The 21,166-nt window shown below is 50.5% G+C and overlaps 1 protein-coding gene across 1 annotated transcript in view; it reads right to left on the bottom strand.

Annotated features, from left to right (window-relative positions):
- The window catches only part of DMBT1 (deleted in malignant brain tumors 1), a 57,376-nt gene that overhangs the window by 7,445 nt on the left and 28,765 nt on the right, over window positions 1–21,166 (bottom strand). Inside the window, 19 exon segments of the mRNA XM_045854000.1 lie at window positions 772–925; window positions 1,153–1,182; window positions 2,385–2,417; window positions 3,024–3,050; window positions 7,646–7,969; window positions 9,122–9,148; window positions 9,733–9,762; window positions 10,555–10,884; window positions 11,636–11,686; window positions 12,535–12,564; window positions 13,492–13,582; window positions 13,584–13,822; window positions 14,545–14,595; window positions 15,437–15,466; window positions 16,419–16,748; window positions 17,463–17,513; window positions 18,363–18,392; window positions 19,317–19,646; window positions 20,366–20,416. Of these exon segments, the coding sequence (XP_045709956.1) occupies window positions 772–925; window positions 1,153–1,182; window positions 2,385–2,417; window positions 3,024–3,050; window positions 7,646–7,969; window positions 9,122–9,148; window positions 9,733–9,762; window positions 10,555–10,884; window positions 11,636–11,686; window positions 12,535–12,564; window positions 13,492–13,582; window positions 13,584–13,822; window positions 14,545–14,595; window positions 15,437–15,466; window positions 16,419–16,748; window positions 17,463–17,513; window positions 18,363–18,392; window positions 19,317–19,646; window positions 20,366–20,416 (2,239 nt within the window).

Below are 21,166 nucleotides of genomic sequence, written 5' to 3'. Positions count from 1 at the left end.
CCCGAAATCCACATGAATTATAATGACAAGTCAATCATAATCATCTATCTTCTGTAAGACCTCACATTAATTTCCAAGGCAGGGACATCCCCCCAAAGCCACTGCAAATGAGAAATCGAAAGAGAAAACAATCTTGCTTAGTGGTGACTCAGAGGGAAGAAGTTGTGGTGCCTTCTCTCCAGGACACTCAAAGCACTTGTGCCCCTTGCATGGCCACTCCCCACCCCAGGCCAGTCACACGTTAATGTGCTTTGATGATGTCTCTTCTGTCTAACAGAATGTTTTTTCCACTTCTACCTGAGCCCTGGGACCTGCTCCCAATAAAAGAGGGAGCGCAGAGAAGAGAACAGCTGGTGTGTTTGTTAATTGGGTCCTTTGCATTATTATTTATTAGTATTGCTCCCAACAGAGTCCCTCCCCTGGATAATGTTTTCCAAGTACCTTCATGTGTGTATTTCTCTTGTGACATTTCCAATAACCAGGGAATGGTGGAAGGGTGAGCAGGTATTTTATTTCTCTTTTCTGACAGAGGCTAAGGAAAGTTAAGGGATCTCCTCCAGACACACAGCAAATTTGTGACCAAACTGAGACTTGAAACTAAGGCCCTTGTCCTGGCCCCACTTTCCTGGGCTGTCTTCATGCTGAGTCACAAATTGAACCCACTGGAGAAAATGTCAATGGGAAGCCTCTTTGATAAAGTTCTAGGTCCCGTCTGTTCACTTCTAAAGTGTCTGTGTATCCATGTATCCCGCTCCACACCCACACACTCACTGCACGTCTCTGAAGACAACGGTCACGTAGTCATTATTCTGGACCTCGATATCCCACACACACCGGGCGTTGTTCGGGTAGTTCCCGGGATAGAAAGGGCTGGAGAAGCGTCCTGATGGCTGGGACAGGAAGCCTCCACAGGAATAATTTGCTGCTGCGACAAAATAGAAATTCTGTGGCCCCGAGAGCACAAAATTGCTGCACAGAATGCCAACAGGAGGTGGCCTAGACCTGGCCTGTCCACCCAGGGTCAGCGGGAAACCCTTCCTGGGTCACTACACTTAGGAAAGCCCTCTCCTCATGATTCCCATCATCTCTCTCCAGTGCCACTGCCCCTGAGGGTGAAGGGAGAGGGGATTCATCAGGGAGCTCAACACTTACAGGTTGGACTGGTGACAATGTGGGAAGGAGCTGTTGACAAAGAGAAAAGATAATGATGAGTTTCCTGGCATCCTTGACACAGTCTTGGAGAGCTTGCTTGCTCTGTGCCAGAAATGTGCTGACCCTGGGGCCACATGGAGATGCTGGCTACAGGCCACACCCTCAGGGAGCTCATGGTCTGAGGGAGTGGCTGGGATAGAGTGAATGGAACAGAGTGAATCCTAACACAGTGGGCAGATGGGAGCCAAAGCTTTGGCTCCAGACCCAGTGTCAGCAAATGAGTCTGCTTTTCTCGTAATCCTCGGCTTCATACAGAACTTCCGCTAACCCCTGGATCAAGTGAGGCCCCTGCTGATAGGCCCTTTGCGCAGTGATCTTTCCCCCTGAAACACCTGTCACAGCTGTAATTATGTCATTAATTCTGAAATACATATTTAATACTGCATTCTACCTGAGGGAGGAGGTCACTTTCTCTATTTCAGTACTGTGTAATTTTACAACCTTTTTTTGATGGCCATGCGGCCACATGCACAGCTAAGACCTTAAGATAATTACCATAAGATTTTGTGTTCCTAAAGTATATTCTAGACACCAGACACTATGTTAACTTCAGTCCAGTAAATCTATCCCCATTCTAAAGGACAAAATGAGGCCTGCCCACATTTATTTATAAAGGTATTCTTCATCACAGAATCATTTATAATAATGAAGAAATATAAATTACCAAAATGCCCAGCACCTGAGGACTAGTTAAATAGTTTGTGGACACAGCTGTGCTATGGAATATGGTACAGGCATTTAAAAAGACGGTGAGAGCAATTTCTTAAGGACAATAAAAAGTTCCAGAGCTGTATCCATGTCATCACATAACACTTGCAGGTAAAAGCATGATTATTTGTGAAATTATCCATTTGTCATCTCCCTTCTTCCTCCCACAGCGTTGGTGACACTCCAAGAAATCAAACCCTTTGTTTCTATTCTCTGAAGAATCAATTATCTCATTTACTTGGAAGGAGACGGAGCAAACGTGATCTAGCTAGCAGGGGCAGTGTGAAGTTGCATGTATGCCAGCGAGATGCTGGCTGTGTGCACGAAAGGGCAAGCAGGGTATAATGTGCAGTGGGGCTAGCCTGGGGGTAGGGGTGTGCAGGGTGAGAGAGGCTGTGCACCCGCCAGCATCTGCACCAAGGGCAGCCAAGCCTACACGTGAGGTGGAGAAGCCTGAGACTTACCCTCAGTGGTTGCCGAGGTTGGCTGCCACCAACCTAGAAAGACAAGGAAGTGATTTTAGGATTTTACTGGAAATGTTTAAATCCAATGGCCTGCCATTAAAAGAAGAAGTGAAATCCTCTTCCTTGTTGCAGGATGTCTCGGAGCCTTGACCACTCACTCCACTGCCCACTGGATGGCCAAGAAGAGCCACACACCAGCACTGCCCAACATATCTGGCACTGAACATTGCCATTATGACACAAAGGGCACTTTGGGGGCTGTGCTCTCCACGTGAATGAATTCTTTCATTCGGATGAGCATGCATCAGGGTTTTACTTGGCTGTGTTTTTGAAATGGTCACGACTTTCCACAGGCTGACTAGGACAGTGAATGGCACCTGGAAGGACCAGAGGGCCAAAACCTCTTCCACCGCCCCTCTCTCCCAATGAGCACAGGCGGCCAGTGATGGCAGGGATCCGAGGGACTCTCCAGGCTGAACTCTGTGACAGCCATGGTCCTGGAGACTCAGCTGGTCATTGTGACAAAGCCCAGAGTCCTCAGAGGGAAATCACTCCCTGTAAGGAGCCTGTTCTTTTCCTGCTTCTGAAAACACAAGAGGGTGGAGGTCCAGAGAAGAAGGCTGGGCTGTAGTGACTCACCTGGGGTAGTCTGATTGCTTTGTGAAGCTGCAAGAAAGAGAAGGAAACTCGGTCAGTCTCACTGCCCAGGATGTGTTGGAACATGCCCTCAGGATCCCAAGACACAGGTGCTGATGCCTGAGGCCTGTGCCCTTCATGACACTAAGGAATGCTTCCGCAGGCTCTCAAGGAGAGCTGAGTCGTAAAGGTAAACCTTAGGGGTTCATCTCCCCCAAAACAGTTGTTGGGGAAATTTGTACATTAAACCCTTGTCTGCTCCAGGGGTCCATCTAGGGATCACGCTGTAGCCACCCATAAAATCAAGGTCATCTATTGATGAGGTTCTCAGGGAAACTGCCCGTCTACCAGGGAAATCCAGGGTGGGCAGCCCAGTGCAAAGAAGAACACGTGCTTGAAGGGAACCGTATGAAAACAGAAACCCAAGAAGTGTAAAAGAATACACCTCCACCAAACCAGCTCTGCAAGAGATACCAAAGGGACTGCTCTAAGGAAAGGAAGGAAAAGAGAGAGAGAGAGGAACACAGGCACGCAAATGCAATGAATAAGTACCTATCAATAATAACCTCAAATGTAAATGGAGTAAATGCTCCAATCAAAAGACATAGAATAGCTGAATGGATAAGAAAGCATGACCCACACATATGCTGCTACTAGAGACCCACCTCAGGATAAAAGACCTATACAGGCTGAAAGTGAAGGGTTGGAAACAAATTTTCCAAGCAAACGGACAGGAAAAAAAGCTGGGGTAGCAATACTCATATCAGACAAAATAGACTTCAAAAAAAGGGCCATAAAGAGACACCCAGAAGGCCACTTCATAATACTCAAGGGAAGAATCCACCAAGAAGACATAAACATTGTAAACATATATTGCACCCAACACAGGAGCACCCAAATACATAAAGAAAGTCTTAGAGGACTTCAATAAAGATATTGACAGCAACACAATTATAGTGGGGGATTTTAACACCCCACTGTCAAAAATGGACAGCTCTTCCAAACAAAATATCAACAAAGATATTGTGGCATTGAACAATTCCCTAGAGGAAATGGACTTAAATGATATGTAGAGAGAGCCCTACACCCCGAAGAAGCTAAATACACATTCTTTTCAAATGCACATGGAACAGTTTCAAAGATAGACCACATGATAGGACAAAAAACAAGCTCAACAAATTCAAGAAAGTTGAAATCATACCAAACATTTTCTCTGATCACAAGGGACTGAAACTAGAAACCAACCCCAAGGAAAAAATCCAAAACACTCAAAATCATGGAGATTAAATGGCATGCTATTAAACAATGAATGGGTCAAGAATGAAATTAGGGAAGAAATCAAGAAGTTTCTGGAAACAAATGAAAATGAACTCACAACAACATAAAAACTCTGGGACACAGCAAAGGCAGTTCTGAGAGGGAAGTTTATAGCGATACAGGCCTACCTAAAAAAGATAGAAACATTTCAAACAAACAACCTAACCCTACATCTACAAGAACTCGAGGAACAACAACACAGACAGCCTTGAGCAAGTAGAAGGCAGGAAACAACCAAGATCAGAGCAGAATTAAATGACATAGAGACTAAAAGCACAATTCTAAGGATCAATGAATCCAGGAGCTAGTTCACTGAAAAGATAAACAAAATTGACAAGCCTTTAAGCAGACTCATCAAGAAAAAAAGAGAGAAGACCCAAATAAACAGAATCAGAAATGAAAGAGAAGAGATTACAACTGATACCACAGAAACACAAAGGACTGTAAGAAATTACTACAAAGAACTGTATGCCTAGAAATTTGAAAACCTAGGTGAAATGGACAAATTTCTAGAAAAATATAATCTTCCGAAACTCAATTAAAAAGAAGCAGAAAGCCTGAACAGACCAATAACAGCAAATGAAATTGAAGCAGTAATCAAAAAACTCCTGACACACAAAAGCCTGGGACTAGATGGTTTCACAGGAGAATTCTACAAAGCATTTAAGGAAGAGCTAACCCCTATCCTTCACAGACTTTTCCAAAAAAAACAAAAAGATGGAAGGACTCCCAAACTCTTTTTATAAGGCCAGCATCATCTTAATCCCCAAACCAAATAAAGACACAACGAAGAAAGAAAACTTCAGGCCAATCGCTAAAATCCTCAACAAAATATTGGCAAACCACATCCAATAATACATTAAAAAGATCATACACCATGACCAAGTGGGATTCATCCCAGGGATGCAAGAATGGTACAATATTCACAAATCAGTAAATGTAATACACCACATAAACAAAAGCAATCACATGATCATATCAATAGAGGCAGGAGAAGCATTTGATAAGGTGCAGCACCCATTTATGATAAAAACACTCAGCAAAGTGGGAATAGAGGGAGCATTCCTCAACATAATAAAGGCCACATATGAAAGACCTACAGCCAACATCATACTCAATGGGCAAAAACTAAAATCTTTTCCACTAAGATCAGGAACAAGACAAGGCTGTCCACTTTCACCACTTCTATTCAATATAGTACTGGAAGTTTTAGTCATAGCGATCAGACAAGAAAAAGAAATAAAAGGCATCCAAATCGGAAAGGAGGAAACAAAACTGTCATTGTTTGCAGATGACATGATATTGTACATAGAGAATCCTATAGACTCAGCCAAAAAACTGCTCTACCTAATAAATGAATTTGGCAAAACAGCAGAATACAAAGTCAATATCCAAAAATCAAAGGCATTTCCATATACAAACAATGAAACAGCAGAAGCAGACATCAAGAAAAAAATCCCATTTGATATAGCAAAAAAAAAAAAAAATACCTAGGAATAAACCTAACCAAAGAGGTAAAAGACCTGTATTCAGAAAACTACATAACACTGAAGAAAGAAATCAAAGAAGACACAAACAAATGGAAACATATATCGTGTTCATGGATTGGAAGAATTAACATCATCAAAATGTCCATTCTACCCAAAGCAATTTACACATTCAATGCAATACCTATTAAAGTACCAATGGCTTATTTCACAGACATAGAACAAACACTTCAAAAATTTATATGGAACCATAAATGACCCTGAATAGCTGCTGCAATTTAGAAAAAGAAGAGTAAAGTAGAAGGGACGACAATACCTGATACTAAACTATATTACAAGGCCACTGTAATCAAAACAGCCTGGTACTGGCGTAAAAACAGGTACATGGAACAATGGAACAGAACAGAGAGCCCAGAAATAAACCCAACTCTTTATGTCAATTAATATTTGACAAAAGAGGCAGCAACATAAAATGGAGTAAAAATATCCTCTTCAACAAATGGTGTTGGGAGAACTGGACAGCTACGTGCAAAAAAAAATGAAACTCGAACACCAACTTACACCTTACACAAAAATAAATTCAAGGTGGATAAAACTTAAATATAAACTGTGACACCATTAAAGTCCTAGAGGAGAACGTAGGTAGGAAAATCTCAGATATTTCACGCAGAAACTTTTTTACTGACATGTCCCCTAGAGCAAGGGACATAAAGGAAAGAATAAACAAATGGGATCTCATCAAAATAAAAAGCTTCTGCATGGCTAAAGAAAACATTATTAAAATAAAAAGAGAACCGACTGAATGGGAAAACATATTTGCCAATGATACCTGAGACAAGGGTTTAATCTCCAAAATATATAAAGAACTTACACGACTCCACTCTAAGAAGACAAGCAGCCCAATTAAAAAATGGGCAAGGGACTTGAACAAACAATTCTCCAAGGAGGACATACAGAGGATCCAGAGACACATGAAAAGATGTTCAATATTGCTAGCTCTCAGAAAGATGCAAATTAAAACCACAATGAGATACCACTTTACACTGGTCAGAATGGCCATCTTAAACAAAGCAACAAACAACAAGTGTTGGAGAGGTTGTGGAAAAAAGGGGACCCTAGTGCACTGTTGGTGGGACTGCAGACTGGTACAGCCACTATGGAAAGTAGTATGGAACTTCCTCAGAAAACTAAAAATGGATCTGCCTTTTGACCCAGAAATTCCACTGCTGAAACTATATCCTAAGAACCCTGAAACACCAATCCAAAAGAACCTATGCATCCCAATGTTCATAGCAGCACAATTTACAATAGCCAAGTGCTGGAAGCAACCTAGATGCCCATCAGTAAATGAATGGATCAAAAAACTGGTACATTTACACAATGGAATTATATGCAGCAGAAAGAAAGAAAGAAGGAGCTCCTACCCTTTGTGATAGCATGGATGGAGCTGGAGAGCATTATGCTGAGCGAAATAAGCCAGACAGTGAAAGACAAATACCATATGATCTCACCTTTAACAGGAACCTAAGCAACAAAACAAAGAATCAAGCAAAATATAGTCAAAGACACTGAAATAGAGGACAGGCTGACAGTGACCAGAGGGGAGAGGGGAGGGAAATTCAGGGGAGAATGGGAAGGGTTTACAGGAACAAGTATAAAGGACACTTGGACAAAAACTAGGGGGGGGTTGAAATGGGAGGTAGATGGAGAGGGACGGGTGGGTGGGATGGAATGGGAGTAAAGGACAGAAAAATGTACTTGAACAATGATTAAAATAAAATTAAAAAAAAAAAACAGAAACCCAATGTCTGGGAGGCCCACCTGAGCAGATGACACCTGCATCCTCGTAATGTCCACAGTTGTGTACGTTCCAGCCATTGTGGGGACAATTCCACAGGTAGGACTCGTGCCCTGAGCAGCGCACATTGTCAAGGACAATAGGCCCCGAGCCCTGACCGAACTGGGCATTTCCAGGGGCCCATGTGGCCCAGCCACAGCCCAGCTGCCTGCACACCACGTTGGCATCGTTGAGGTCCCAGTCGTCGTCACACACGGTCCCCCAGGAGCCTTGGTAGAGAACCTCCACCCGACCTTGACACTGATCACTTCCATTCACCAGCCTCAGGGCCAAACTGGAACTGGGTCCTAGAAGGAGACATAAACATTCACATTCTCCTGTATCTCCTGAAGGAAGAGGTTCTATGGTGTGGGTGAGGTTCAGAAGTCTTTCGTGGCCAAGACTTTGGGTTCAGGTTTTTGTCTTTCAGTACTAGGACTTGACCGAAACCTGTGTGTCACCCTTTATCCTCAAGGGGCTTTTTTATGGAACCTTCAGTGTGAGCTGAGACACATGTTCTCTGATTGGGCTCCACAGTGCCCAGCAATTCAATGGCTGAACCCGGCCTTGGGATGCAAGGGGAGAAGCAGGGAAGCCAGCAGCTGCCCTAGCAGTGACCACTGGGATCAATCTGGGCACCTGCCTCAGGAAACCACCAGTGACAGCTTCCCAGCTGTTACTGCCGTAGGACCTCACTTTGGAGACTCCATCTTCAGATGACCCATCCTGCACAAGGGGACACCATTCTGCTGGGGTTGAGGATAGTTCTGGAGGCTCGTTCTCCACTAAGCACCCAAAACTTGCCCTGATACTTATCGCAGTAGAAACCCTCCTTCCTATTAAACAGAAGAAACAACAACCCACACCACTCCCCATGAGGTTCAAGGAAGACCTAGTGCCACATCCTCCCCCTCTCCCCTGGGGAAGTGGAAGGTGGGCATGAGACCCTATTTGGCCATCAGCATGAATGGAAATACTTTGTGACAAGGCACCTAGTGTCAAGCAAGCTGCTCAGAGTCCTCCTAGGACTTGGCAGCTGAGTTACAAACAAAATCTATCGCTTGGTGGGATGTACAGTTGGGGCTGGCAAATGCCCATCATGTGTAGTAAGCAAGCTGGTAGTGAAGGCCATGCACATAAGAAGGTAGAGGTAAGGAAAGTACATGGGACAACCGTGGAACTTCTGGATCCAGCTATACCTGAAGCTAGAGTTACCACTAAATGTCCTAGATATCTGAGCCATGGAGTTCCTTTCTAGCTCCAGGGAGTTTGAGCTGGGTTCCTGTCACTTGCAAACCAAAACACCTTGCTAATATATCCCATACTCTGTTAGGTAGAAGGTAGAGGGACCCCACCACATTGGATGAGGTGATTAGTGGGCAAGTGTTTTAACCCAAGATTTGAGCACGTTGACTACAGTGCTGAGTGCGAGGCTTTGGCCAGGTCCAAATGATGCTCACCGTAGGAAGGACTCGTGTACCACCAATCTGGAGAGGAAACAAAACAGGTTTAGGAAGAAAGGCGTAGAATCAAGGTTGAGTCTAGTGATCTGGGGTCAGGGACAGTGGGGGTGGGGAAGCTCTGTGGATTGGAGAGAAGGTGGCCTTTTCTGATAGCTTGCACTGAGCCAAAACCATGGCCTTGAATGGCCTTCACAATGGTAACCAAGTGGTACAATCTATAAGAGCAATTCCCAACAAAGCTTTCCCGACATAGTGCTCTCTGGTGAAAGCATCATTGGAAGCTCTGTAGAGAGTCTCTGCCATCAAAGAGCTATGTTCTCTCATCACACATAACATTTGGCCCAGACACAGCTTTCAAGCAGAAATGACACCAGGGCACAGCCTCCTCTGTCACCAGCTATGGGTACCCACTGCAGCCCAAATGCACTCATCCCGCTGAGCCAGACTGGTGGATCAGTGTGTCATGGGCTCCACTAACCCTATTTAACACTCTGGAGTATCAGGGAAAGGACTGGAAGGCAGAAAGCTCCACAGGCCCCTCCTGGAGCTACTGGTGGGGGGCTGCTCAGGGGGTTAGCAAGACAGCGGTCAGGGCCAGAGGGACTCACCTGGTGTGACTGTGGACTGGTACCCGGCAGCTGTGAGGGAGAGAGGGTCAGATCAGACATGTGGCACAGAAGGTGGCACAGCAGGAAGAAACTGAGAAGATCAAAGGCTCAGGCATACCTGTCCCCTGCCACAGGGGCTGGGGAGAGATGGGGCTTTTGCCCTCTGACCCTGGAAGGATACCCTGGTCAGAAAGCAGGAACAGCCTGTGCAATCATGTCCGATGTCAGGGGGATTCACTCTGTGTACAGACCGAGTAACTGAGTGAACACAAGCAAAATGTCCACCAAGCAACTAGTAGCAGTTCACTGACAGGGAAGAGTGAGTCTAGCTCAGGGATGCACACAACAGGCAATGTTTCAGGCCCGACCTAGGCAACAAATTCCAAGACGTATCCTGCCACCCCTTGCAGGGGTCACTGCCCTTGGCAATGCACACCTGGTATACACAGAAAGCATCGACATTCCCTGAGGAAACTTATACTCAAGGACCCGTGAAACACAAGCCTACACCAGTCACAAAAAGATTACTGAAATACTAGCCCATATGCCCCATTTCCAGACTATTTCCAGACTATTGATACCTCATGTCATTTTGTGACAAGACCAGCTAGAGAAAAAAGGATTGATTCACATTTTCAGGGTGGACAATAATTCAGCTCTCCATACATGACACCATGACAGAGATTACTACGCACCTAGTAGCAGGGCTAAGGAAGACGTAATGACAGGAGGAAGCCCTCTAACTTTGGCAAAAGAGACATAAGAACAAAGGTCAAAGAAAATTCCACACTAAGATAAAAACCCAAAATGTGTCAGGCTCACCTGAGCAGATGACGCCAGCGTCCTCCCCATGGTTGCAGTTGTGCGAGTTCCAGCCTCGGTGCGGGCAGCTCCACAGGTAGGACTCGTACCCTGAGCAGCGCACGTCGTCCAGGAGAATGGGCCCCGAGCCCTGACCGAACCGGGCACTTCCTGGAGCAGATGTGGCCCAGCCACAGCCCAGCTGCCTGCACACCACGTTGGCATCATTGAGGTCCCAGTCGTCGTCACACACGGTCCCCCAGGAGCCTCGGTAGAGAACCTCCACCCGGCCCTGACACCGGTCACCGCCGTTCACCAGCCTCAGGTCCAAACCGCCTTCTGTCCCATTCCCTAGGGAAGGCCCAGGAACACTTCCTCCGTCACTCTGTTGAGCCAGCAGGCCTGAGGCAGGTCTCAGACCCCTGGGACACCCTCGTGGCCCACCGACCCAGGGACATAGTCGGCTTTGGACACGTGCACAGGTTCCCCTTCACCACAGGAAAGGGGCACAGACAGCCCATCTCAGGTACAGGTTTCCACGCCCTCAGCACCAGGGAAAGGCTGCGCCCAGGGTACGGGAACCTCCTTGAGGGCACCGAGGGAGGTGACAAGACTGCCTCCAGGACCCCACATGGGGCCTCCTGAGCAGAGCTCCATGGATCTGGGGGCTGTTCTCCATGGTCAGCACCCTCGGGCTCCCCAACACTCCTGGGGAACCACAGGCAGAGGCCCAGGAATGATGGAAAGGGTTCCTGATGGGGGGCACCCCTGCACTTTCACCCCCTCTTCTCCGGACAGCAGCTGGAGGTCTGAGCTCCCAGCCCTGTCTCAGAGGGACTGCCTAGCCCGGCCTAGAACATGCACACCCATTCATGGAAGGGGGTCTCTGCTGCGACTCTGTCCCAGATCTCGCTAGAGATGGGATCCCCTGCCACTATGCCACATCAAAAACCTTTCCACACATGCTTTTCCTTCGCAGCCCCTCCACAGAGACAAAGACATCAGCTGCCCACGTGCAACCTCTCTCCATCACGTTCCTTCCCACCCTTGAATAAGCAGCAGAGGCAGGGCCCCTGGGGCAGGGGGTGGCAGGAATAGATACCTGAGTCTGTGCCTCCTGGAGCTGAGGCCGGGGCAGTGTTTGGCCATGTGCCTACAAATGACAACAGAGGGAAAGGTCAGAGTTAGGGCTCACCAATACCGACCCTTTTCAAGATTTGTGGGGGCACCAGGACAATTGCCCATGTACATCCTGCCGCTTCCTACCTTAATGTGCACAAGCCTATTTGCCAGCAAGGTTAGTGGCGTCCAAGGCCCTGTCGGAAACCCCACTGATTCCTCTAAATCCCGAAGCCTGCCGTGTTCTCTTAGCAACTGAAAATGCTTTGCCCTCTCCCAGCCCTGAGTCTTGTGCTCATTGATAGTTCTCAGAGGCGGACCTCAATCTAGACCTTGGATCCCAAGCATCGGACACATGCACTTATAAGCAGGAGCCAAACAAGTGTCCAACTACATGGCAAGTCATCGTCCCGTAGTTCTCCACCACCCCGTGGACACCGGGCCTGCCCCATCATGAGGGACGTGTGAGCACGCGCAACCCCGGTGTGTGGAAGGTGTGAAGACAGGAGACAAGACCGAAGTCTGATGTGCCGTCAGCAGGCCCCCAGTGGTCTGGACGGTCCAGGCCCCACAAAAAGTGCATCAGCCGGGAAGTGACAGGGTCAGCGTCACGCCACTGGAGGCCATGCCTCTGAACACTGGCGGCCACCTTTAGGGACAGCAACCAGGTGTTCGGGGAGAACGCAAATGCATCAAAAATACACGCAGTCCTGGAAAGGCCACGAATCCTGCCGCAGCACTGAGGGCACGTCAGTGATGGAGGACAGAGAGAGGCTGTGAGCCTGGCCATGGTCACAGGGCAGGGGTTCTCCCGGAGTGAAGAGGAGAGGCGTGGAGGTACAGAAAGAGAAGGCCTAAATGAGGAGGTCGCTGACAACTCACCTGGCCACGGTGTTGAAAGGGACTCAGCGGCTGTGAAGAAGACAAGGAAAATGTCAGACTCAGAACACGTAATTGGCCCACCCAGATGCAGGGTTTGTGAACTTCTTCTTGCACCCGCTGAGCAGAGGCCTCTCACACGTGCCCCGGCTGAGGAAACTACAGCTATCTGCCCAAAACTCTCTGACTTTCCCACCAGCCGCCTCACTGTGCCCGAGGAATGACCTTTCTGTTTCTCAGAGCCAGTATCAGGGCTGAAGCAGGCCACCATAGCCTTGGGACACCCAGGAAATTAGCAGAGGAGGACCCTAAGGACTGGGTTAGTGGAGAGGCCAATTCCCTCGTCTCGAGATATGATGATGGTGGCCCTCTATAACAATGTCCAATCTTTCTCCTTGCATTGTGTTACCGTCCCCAAGGCCTTCCCTAGCTGACCGCAATGGTTCTGTAGCCTCCTGATTTCTCACACCTCACCCCACCCTCTGCCACCTGTTCTGTTGCCCACAAGAAGCTCTGTGCTGGCGTGTTTTTTCCTCCGCATCACATTCTGGGCAGAGACCCAAGCACTGTGCTAACCAGAGAACAGGGTGCTTGCTACCGACCCTCACCTCGGACATAGAGCTCTGTCTAAGAGCTTTGCCCCAGGAGGACCGGACTCGAGACGTGAGATCGTGTTACGGAGGAAGGAGGAAAAGGCTCCCTGCTCTCCCATCAGAAAGCTGGACCCTGAGCAAGAACTCGGTGCCACAGTCCCCTGCAACAACCTGAGGGCAATCCCCAGCCAATGCCGGGGTCCCATTTGGACCAAGGTCCTTTCTCACTCAGGGCAGGTGACATAACCTCTTGGGTGCCTGCAGCCCTGAGGCTCTGAGGCTCAGGCAGGGGCCCTGGAGTGGGAATCTCATCAGCTCTGAGCCATATCACCTGATCAAAAGATGACCCACCCTGTGTGAGGCCCACCTGAGCAGATCACACCAGCGTCCTCCCCGTGGTTGCAGTTGTGCGAGTTCCAGCCTCGGTGCGGGCAGCTCCACAGGTAGGACTCGTACCCCTGAGCAGCGCACATCATCCAGGACAATGGGACCCGAGCCCTGACCGAACCGGGCACTTCCCGGAGCTGACGTGGCCCAGCCACAGCCCAGCTGCCTGCACACCACGTTGGCATCATTGAGGTCCCAGTCGTCGTCACACACGGTCCCCCAGGAGCCTCGGTAGAGAACCTCCACCCGGCCCTGACACCGGTCACCGCCGTTCACCAGCCTCAGGTCCAAAGCGCCTTCTGTCCCAAACCCTAGGGAAGGCAAAAGAACACCTCCTTCTTCACTCTCTGCAGCCAGCAGGCCTGAGGCAGATCCCAGACCCTTGGGACACCCTCAATGCATAACGACCCAGGGACACAGTCAGCTTTGGACACATGCACAGAATCACCTTCAGCACAAGAAAGGAGCAGACAGCATATTATGCCAGGGAAAGAATCCTCCCATGTACACAGGCCTCCCAGAGGGCACTGAGGCTGTGACAGGGCTACCTACAGGACCCCACCGGGGGCCTCCCGAGCAGAGCTCCACGGTTCGGGAGGCTGCTCTCCATGGTCAGCACCCTCAGGTTTCCCATCACTCCCATGTGACCACAGGCACAGCCCCAGGAGTGATGGGGACGTGTTCCTGTCGGGGGGTGCTCCTGCACTTTCACCACCTCTGCTCGGGGCAGCAACGGGAGGCTTGAGTTGACACCCCCTGTGTCAGCGGGACACACCAGGTAGGCCACAGCACGCACACTCATTCATGGAAGTGGGTCTCTGCTATGCCCCGACCCGGGATCTCGCGAGAGGTCGGATTCTATGCCTCTATGTCACTTGTGAAAGCTATCCACACACATTATTTCTTTGCTAGCCCCTCCATAGAGACAAAGAGATCAGCCACCCACCTGCAACCTCTTTCCATCACAGTCCACCCCACCCTTGAACCAGGAGCAGAGGCAGAGCCCCTGGGGCAGGGGTGACAGGATATGTACCTGAGTCTGTGCTTCCTGGTGTCCAGGGCATGGAAGTTCTTGGCCATGTGTCTACAAGTGACAACAGAGGGAAAGGTCACAGTTAGGAGTCACCAATACTGACCCTTCCCAAATTTTGTGGGGGCATAGGACAATTCCCCATGTGTAGACTGCCGCTTCCTAACTTCATGTGCTCAGGACTATTTTTCAGCATGATTTCTGGGGTCCAAGGTCCTCTTAGATATCCCGCAAATTCCCCTGAATCCCTAAACCTGCCCTCTTCTCTTGTAAACTGAAAAAGCTTTGCCCTCTCCCAGCCCTGAGTCATGTGCTCATTGGTAGTTTTCAGGGGTGAACCTGGCTGTATAGTTTGGATCCCAAGGGTGAGAAACATAGTTTTATAAGCAAGAGCCAAACAAGTATCCAACTACATGGCAAATCATTGTCCCATAGTTCTCCACCACCCCATGGGACTGTGCCTGCCCCATAGGGAGGCAGGTGTGACCATGCTGAATGCCAGTATGTTGAAGGTATGAAGTCAGGAGACACGACCAAATTCTAATGTGCCATCAGCAGGCCCCCAGTGGTCTGGACGGTCTAGTACCCACAAAAAGTGCATCAGCCGAGATCTGACAGGGTCAACATCACACCACTGGAGGCCATGTCTCTGAACACTGGCGGCCATCTTTAGGGACAGCAACTAAGTGTTTGGAGAGAATACAAATGCATGAAAACACACACTGTCCTGCAAATGCCACCAATCCTGATGTAGCACTGTAGGGACCTCAGTGACGGAGACAAAGACCTGTGCACATGGGCATGTTCACAGGGCACTGGTGGGCCCTCAGAGTGGAGTACAGGCGTAGAGGTACAGAAAGAGAAGACCGAAATGAGGAGGTTGTTGACAACTCACCAGGCCATGCCGTCGAATGGGACTGAGCGGCTGTGAACACGAGGAGGAAAATGTTAGACGTGGAACACACATTTGTCCCACCCAGACCTGGAGTTTGTGAACCTCTTCTTGCACCCGCTGAGTAGACAGATGCCCCACACGTGCCCAGGCTGAGGACACTACAGCTAGCTGCCCAAAATTCTCTGCCTATGCCATCGCCTGCCACACTCTGCCCGAGGAATGACCTTTTGTTTGTCAGAGTCAGTGTCAGGGCTGAAGCAGGCCACCATATCCTTGGCCAACACCCTAGGAATTAACAGAGGAGGACCCTAAGGACTGGGTTACTGTAGAAGCCAATTGTCCTGCGTGGGGATGTGATGGCGGCGTCCATCTAGAGCAACTTTCAGTCTCTCTCCTTGCATCGTGCCACCAGCCCCACGACCCTCCCTGGCTCACCTGAGTCTATTCCTTGGCTTCCTGCTGTCTCACACCTCACCCCACCCCCAGCTCCCCACTCTGTAGTTCACATGAAGCTCTGAGCTCCCAGGTCTGCTCCTCAGCATCACATTCTGGCAGAGCCCCAAGCACTGTGTTCATCACGGAACAGGGCCTGCTACCCACATCCACGTCTGACAAAGAGCTCTGACTAAGCCCTTCGCCCCAGGAGAATCGGATGTGGGACATGAGCTCAGGGTACAGAGGCAGAACCAAAAGCCTCCCGACTCTGCCATCAGGGAGGTGGACCCTGAGCAAGAACTTGGTGCCACAGTCCCATGCGAAAACCTGAGGGCAATCCCCAGAGAATGCCGGGGTCCCATTCAGACCAAGGTCCTTTCTCACTCAGGGCAGGTGACATAACCTCTTGGGTGCCTGCTGCCCTAAAATAAGGTCCAGGAACAGGGAGGATACTCCAAGGCTCAGGCAGGGGCTCCGGACTGGGAATCTCAACAGCTATGAGCAATATCACCCAAGGAAAGGGAGACCCACCCCGAGTAAGACCCACCTGAGCAGATCACACCAGCGTCCTCCCCGTGGTTGCAGTTGTGCGAGTTCCAGCCTCGGTGAGGGCAACTCCACAGGTAGGACTCGTACCCTGAGCAGCGCACGTCGTCCAGGACAATGGGCCCCGAGCCCTGACCGAACCGGGCACTTCCCGGAGCTGACGTGGCCCAGCCACAGCCCAGCTGCCTGCACACCACGTTGGCATCATTGAGGTCCCAGTCGTCGTCACACACGGTCCCCCAGGAGCCTCGGTAGAGAACCTCCACCCGGCCTTGACACCGTTCACCGCCGTTCACCAGCCTCAGGTCCAAAGCGCCTTCTGTCCCGAACCCTAGGGAAGGCACAAGAACACCTCCTCCATCACTCTCTGGAGCCACCAGGCCTGAGACAGGTTCCAGACCCTTGGGACACCCTCAATACATAACGACCCAGGGACACAGTCAGCTTTGGACACATGCACAGAATCACCTTCAGCACAGGAAAGGTACAGATAGCCTATTATGCCAGGGAAAGAATCCTCCCATGTACACAGGCCTCCAGGAGTGCACTGAGGCTGTGACAGGGCTACCTACAGGACCCCACCGGGGCTACCCGAGCAGAGCTGCACGGTTCTGGGGGCTGTTCTCCATGGTTGGCACCCTCAGGTTTCCCATCACTGACCACAGGCACAGCCCCAGGAGTGATGGGACGTGTTCCTGTCGGGGGGTGCTCCTGCACTTTCACCACCTCTTCTCGGGGCAGCAACGGGAGGCTTGAGTTGACACCCCCTGTGTCAGCGGGACACACCAGGTAGGCCACAGCATGCACACTCATTCATGGAAGTGGGTCTCTGCTATGTCCCCAACCGGGATCTTGCTAGAGGTCGGATTCTGTGCCACTAGGTCACTTGTGAAAGCTATCCACACACACTATTTCTTTGCTAGCCCCTCCATTGAGACAAAGAGATCAGCCACCCACATGCAACCTCTTTCCATCACAGTCCATCCCACCCTTGAATCACGAGCAGAGGCAGAGCCCCTGGGGCAGGGGTGACAGGAATAGATACCTGAGTCTGTGCTTCCTGGTGCCCAGGGTGTGGCAGTGCTTGGCCATGTGTCTACAAGTGACAACAGAGGGAAAGGTCACAGTTAGGGCTCACTAATACTGACCCTTTCAAAATTGTGTGGGGGCATAGGACAATTCCACATGTGTAGAATGCCCCTGCCTAACTTCATGTACTCAGGGCTATTTTTCAGCATTGCTTCTGGGGTCCGAGGCCCTCTTAGAATTCCCCCTGATTCCTCTAAATCCCTAAGCCTGCCCTGTTCTCGTGTAAACTGAAAAAGCTTTGCCCTCTCCCAGCCCTGAGTCTTGTGCTCATTGGTAGTTCTCAGGGGGCCAACCTGGCTCTATAGTTTGGATCCCAGGGGTCAGAGACATACATTTATAAGCAAGAGCCAAACAAGTGTCCAAGTACATGGCAAATCAGGGTCCCATAATTCTCCAGCACCCCATGGGAGTGTGCCTGCCTCATAGGGAGGCAGGTGTGACCCTGCTGAATGCCAGTGTGTTGAAGGTATGAAGTCAGGAGAGAAGACCAAAGTCTAATGTGCCCACAGGAGGACCCCCAGTGGTCTGGATGGTCCAGTGCCCACAAAAAGTGCATCAGCCGGGATGTGACAGGGTCAATGTCACACCACTGGAGGCCATGTCTCTGAACACTGGAGGCCATCTTTAGGGACAGCAACCAAGTGTTCAGAGAGAATACGAATGCATCGAAAATACACACAGTCCTGCAAATGCCACCAATCCTGCTGTAGCACTGCAGGGATCTAGGTGATGGATCACAGAGAGAGGCTGTGCACTTGGGCATGTTGACAGGGCACTGGTTGGCCCACAGAGTGGAGGAGAGACGTGGATTTGCAGAAAGAGAAGACCTAAATGAGGAAGGTTGCTGACAACTCACCAGGCCATGCCGTCGAATGGGACTGAGCGGCTGTGAACACGGGAAGGAAGATATTAGACGCAGAACGCACAATTCGCCCACCCAGACCTGGGGTTCGTGAACCTCTTCTTGCACCCGCTGAGCAGATGCCCCACCTGTGCCCTGGTTATGGACACTACCACTACCTGCCCGAAACTCTCTGTCTTTCCCACTCCCTGCCTCACTTGCCTGAGGAATGACCTTTCTGTTTCTCAGAGCCAGTGTCAGGGCTGAAGCAGGCCACCATAGCCTTGGGACACCCAGGGAATTAGCAGAGGAGGGCGTTAAGGACTGGGTTAGTGCAGAGGCCAATTACCTCATCTCACAACGTGATGAAGGCGGCCCTCTATAACAATGTCCAATCTTTCTCCTTGCATTGTGTTACCGTCCCCAAGGCCTTCCCTAGCTGACCGCAATGGTTCTGTAGCCTCCTGATTTCTCACACCTCACCCCACCCTCTGCCACCTGTTCTGTTGCCCACAAGAAGCTCTGTGCTGGCGTGTTTTTTCCTCCGCATCACATTCTGGGCAGAGACCCAAGCACTGTGCTAACCAGAGAACAGGGTGCTTGCTACCGACCCTCACCTCGGACATAGAGCTCTGTCTAAGAGCTTTGCCCCAGGAGGACCGGACTCGAGACGTGAGATCGTGTTACGGAGGAAGGAGGAAAAGGCTCCCTGCTCTCCCATCAGAAAGCTGGACCCTGAGCAAGAACTCGGTGCCACAGTCCCCTGCAACAACCTGAGGGCAATCCCCAGCCAATGCCGGGGTCCCATTTGGACCAAGGTCCTTTCTCACTCAGGGCAGGTGACATAACCTCTTGGGTGCCTGCAGCCCTGAGGCTCTGAGGCTCAGGCAGGGGCCCTGGAGTGGGAATCTCATCAGCTCTGAGCCATATCACCTGATCAAAAGATGACCCACCCTGTGTGAGGCCCACCTGAGCAGATCACACCAGCGTCCTCCCCGTGGTTGCAGTTGTGCGAGTTCCAGCCTCGGTGCGGGCAGCTCCACAGGTAGGACTCGTACCCTGAGCAGCGCACATCATCCAGGACAATGGGACCCGAGCCCTGACCGAACCGGGCACTTCCCGGAGCTGACGTGGCCCAGCCACAGCCCAGCTGCCTGCACACCACGTTGGCATCATTGAGGTCCCAGTCGTCGTCACACACGGTCCCCCAGGAGCCTCGGTAGAGAACCTCCACCCGGCCCTGACACCGGTCACCGCCGTTCACCAGCCTCAGGTCCAAAGCGCCTTCTGTCCCAAACCCTAGGGAAGGCAAAAGAACACCTCCTTCTTCACTCTCTGCAGCCAGCAGGCCTGAGGCAGATCCCAGACCCTTGGGACACCCTCAATGCATAACGACCCAGGGACACAGTCAGCTTTGGACACATGCACAGAATCACCTTCAGCACAAGAAAGGAGCAGACAGCATATTATGCCAGGGAAAGAATCCTCCCATGTACACAGGCCTCCCAGAGGGCACTGAGGCTGTGACAGGGCTACCTACAGGACCCCACCGGGGCCTCCCGAGCAGAGCTCCACGGTTCGGGAGGCTGCTCTCCATGGTCAGCACCCTCAGGTTTCCCATCACTCCCATGTGACCACAGGCACAGCCCCAGGAGTGATGGGACGTGTTCCTGTCGGGGGGTGCTCCTGCACTTTCACCACCTCTGCTCGGGGCAGCAACGGGAGGCTTGAGTTGACACCCCTGTGTCAGCGGGACACACCAGGTAGGCCACAGCACGCACACTCATTCATGGAAGTGGGTCTCTGCTATGCCCCGACCCGGGATCTCGCGAGAGGTCGGATTCTATGCCTCTATGTCACTTGTGAAAGCTATCCACACACATTATTTCTTTGCTAGCCCCTCCATAGAGACAAAGAGATCAGCCACCCACCTGCAACCTCTTTCCATCACAGTCCACCCCACCCTTGAACCAGGAGCAGAGGCAGAGCCCCTGGGGCAGGGGTGACAGGATATGTACCTGAGTCTGTGCTTCCTGGTGTCCAGGGCATGGAAGTTCTTGGCCATGTGTCTACAAGTGACAACAGAGGGAAAGGTCACAGTTAGGAGTCACCAATACTGACCCTTCCCAAATTTTGTGGGGGCATAGGACAATTCCCCATGTGTAGACTGCCGCTTCCTAACTTCATGTGCTCAGGACTATTTTTCAGCATGATTTCTGGGGTCCAAGGTCCTCTTAGATATCCCGCAAATTCCCCTGAATCCCTAAACCTGCCCTCTTCTCTTGTAAACTGAAAAAGCTTTGCCCTCTCCCAGCCCTGAGTCATGTGCTCATTGGTAGTTTTCAGGGGTGAACCTGGCTGTATAGTTTGGATCCCAAGGGTGAGAAACATAGTTTTATAAGCAAGAGCCAAACAAGTATCCAACTACATGGCAAATCATTGTCCCATAGTTCTCCACCACCCCATGGGACTGTGCCTGCCCCATAGGGAGGCAGGTGTGACCATGCTGAATGCCAGTATGTTGAAGGTATGAAGTCAGGAGACACGACCAAATTCTAATGTGCCATCAGCAGGCCCCCAGTGGTCTGGACGGTCTAGTACCCACAAAAAGTGCATCAGCCGAGATCTGACAGGGTCAACATCACACCACTGGAGGCCATGTCTCTGAACACTGGCGGCCATCTTTAGGGACAGCAACTAAGTGTTTGGAGAGAATACAAATGCATGAAAACACACACTGTCCTGCAAATGCCACCAATCCTGATGTAGCACTGTAGGGACCTCAGTGACGGAGACAAAGACCTGTGCACATGGGCATG

The sequence above is a fragment of the Phyllostomus hastatus genome, unplaced genomic scaffold (assembly GCF_019186645.2).
Source record: "Phyllostomus hastatus isolate PE091 unplaced genomic scaffold, TTU_PhHast_1.1 phas_scaffold_1066, whole genome shotgun sequence".
NCBI lineage: Eukaryota > Metazoa > Chordata > Mammalia > Chiroptera > Phyllostomidae > Phyllostomus > Phyllostomus hastatus.
Note: the sequence above shows the minus strand (reverse complement) of the source record. Positions and strands in the feature narration are given on the sequence as shown.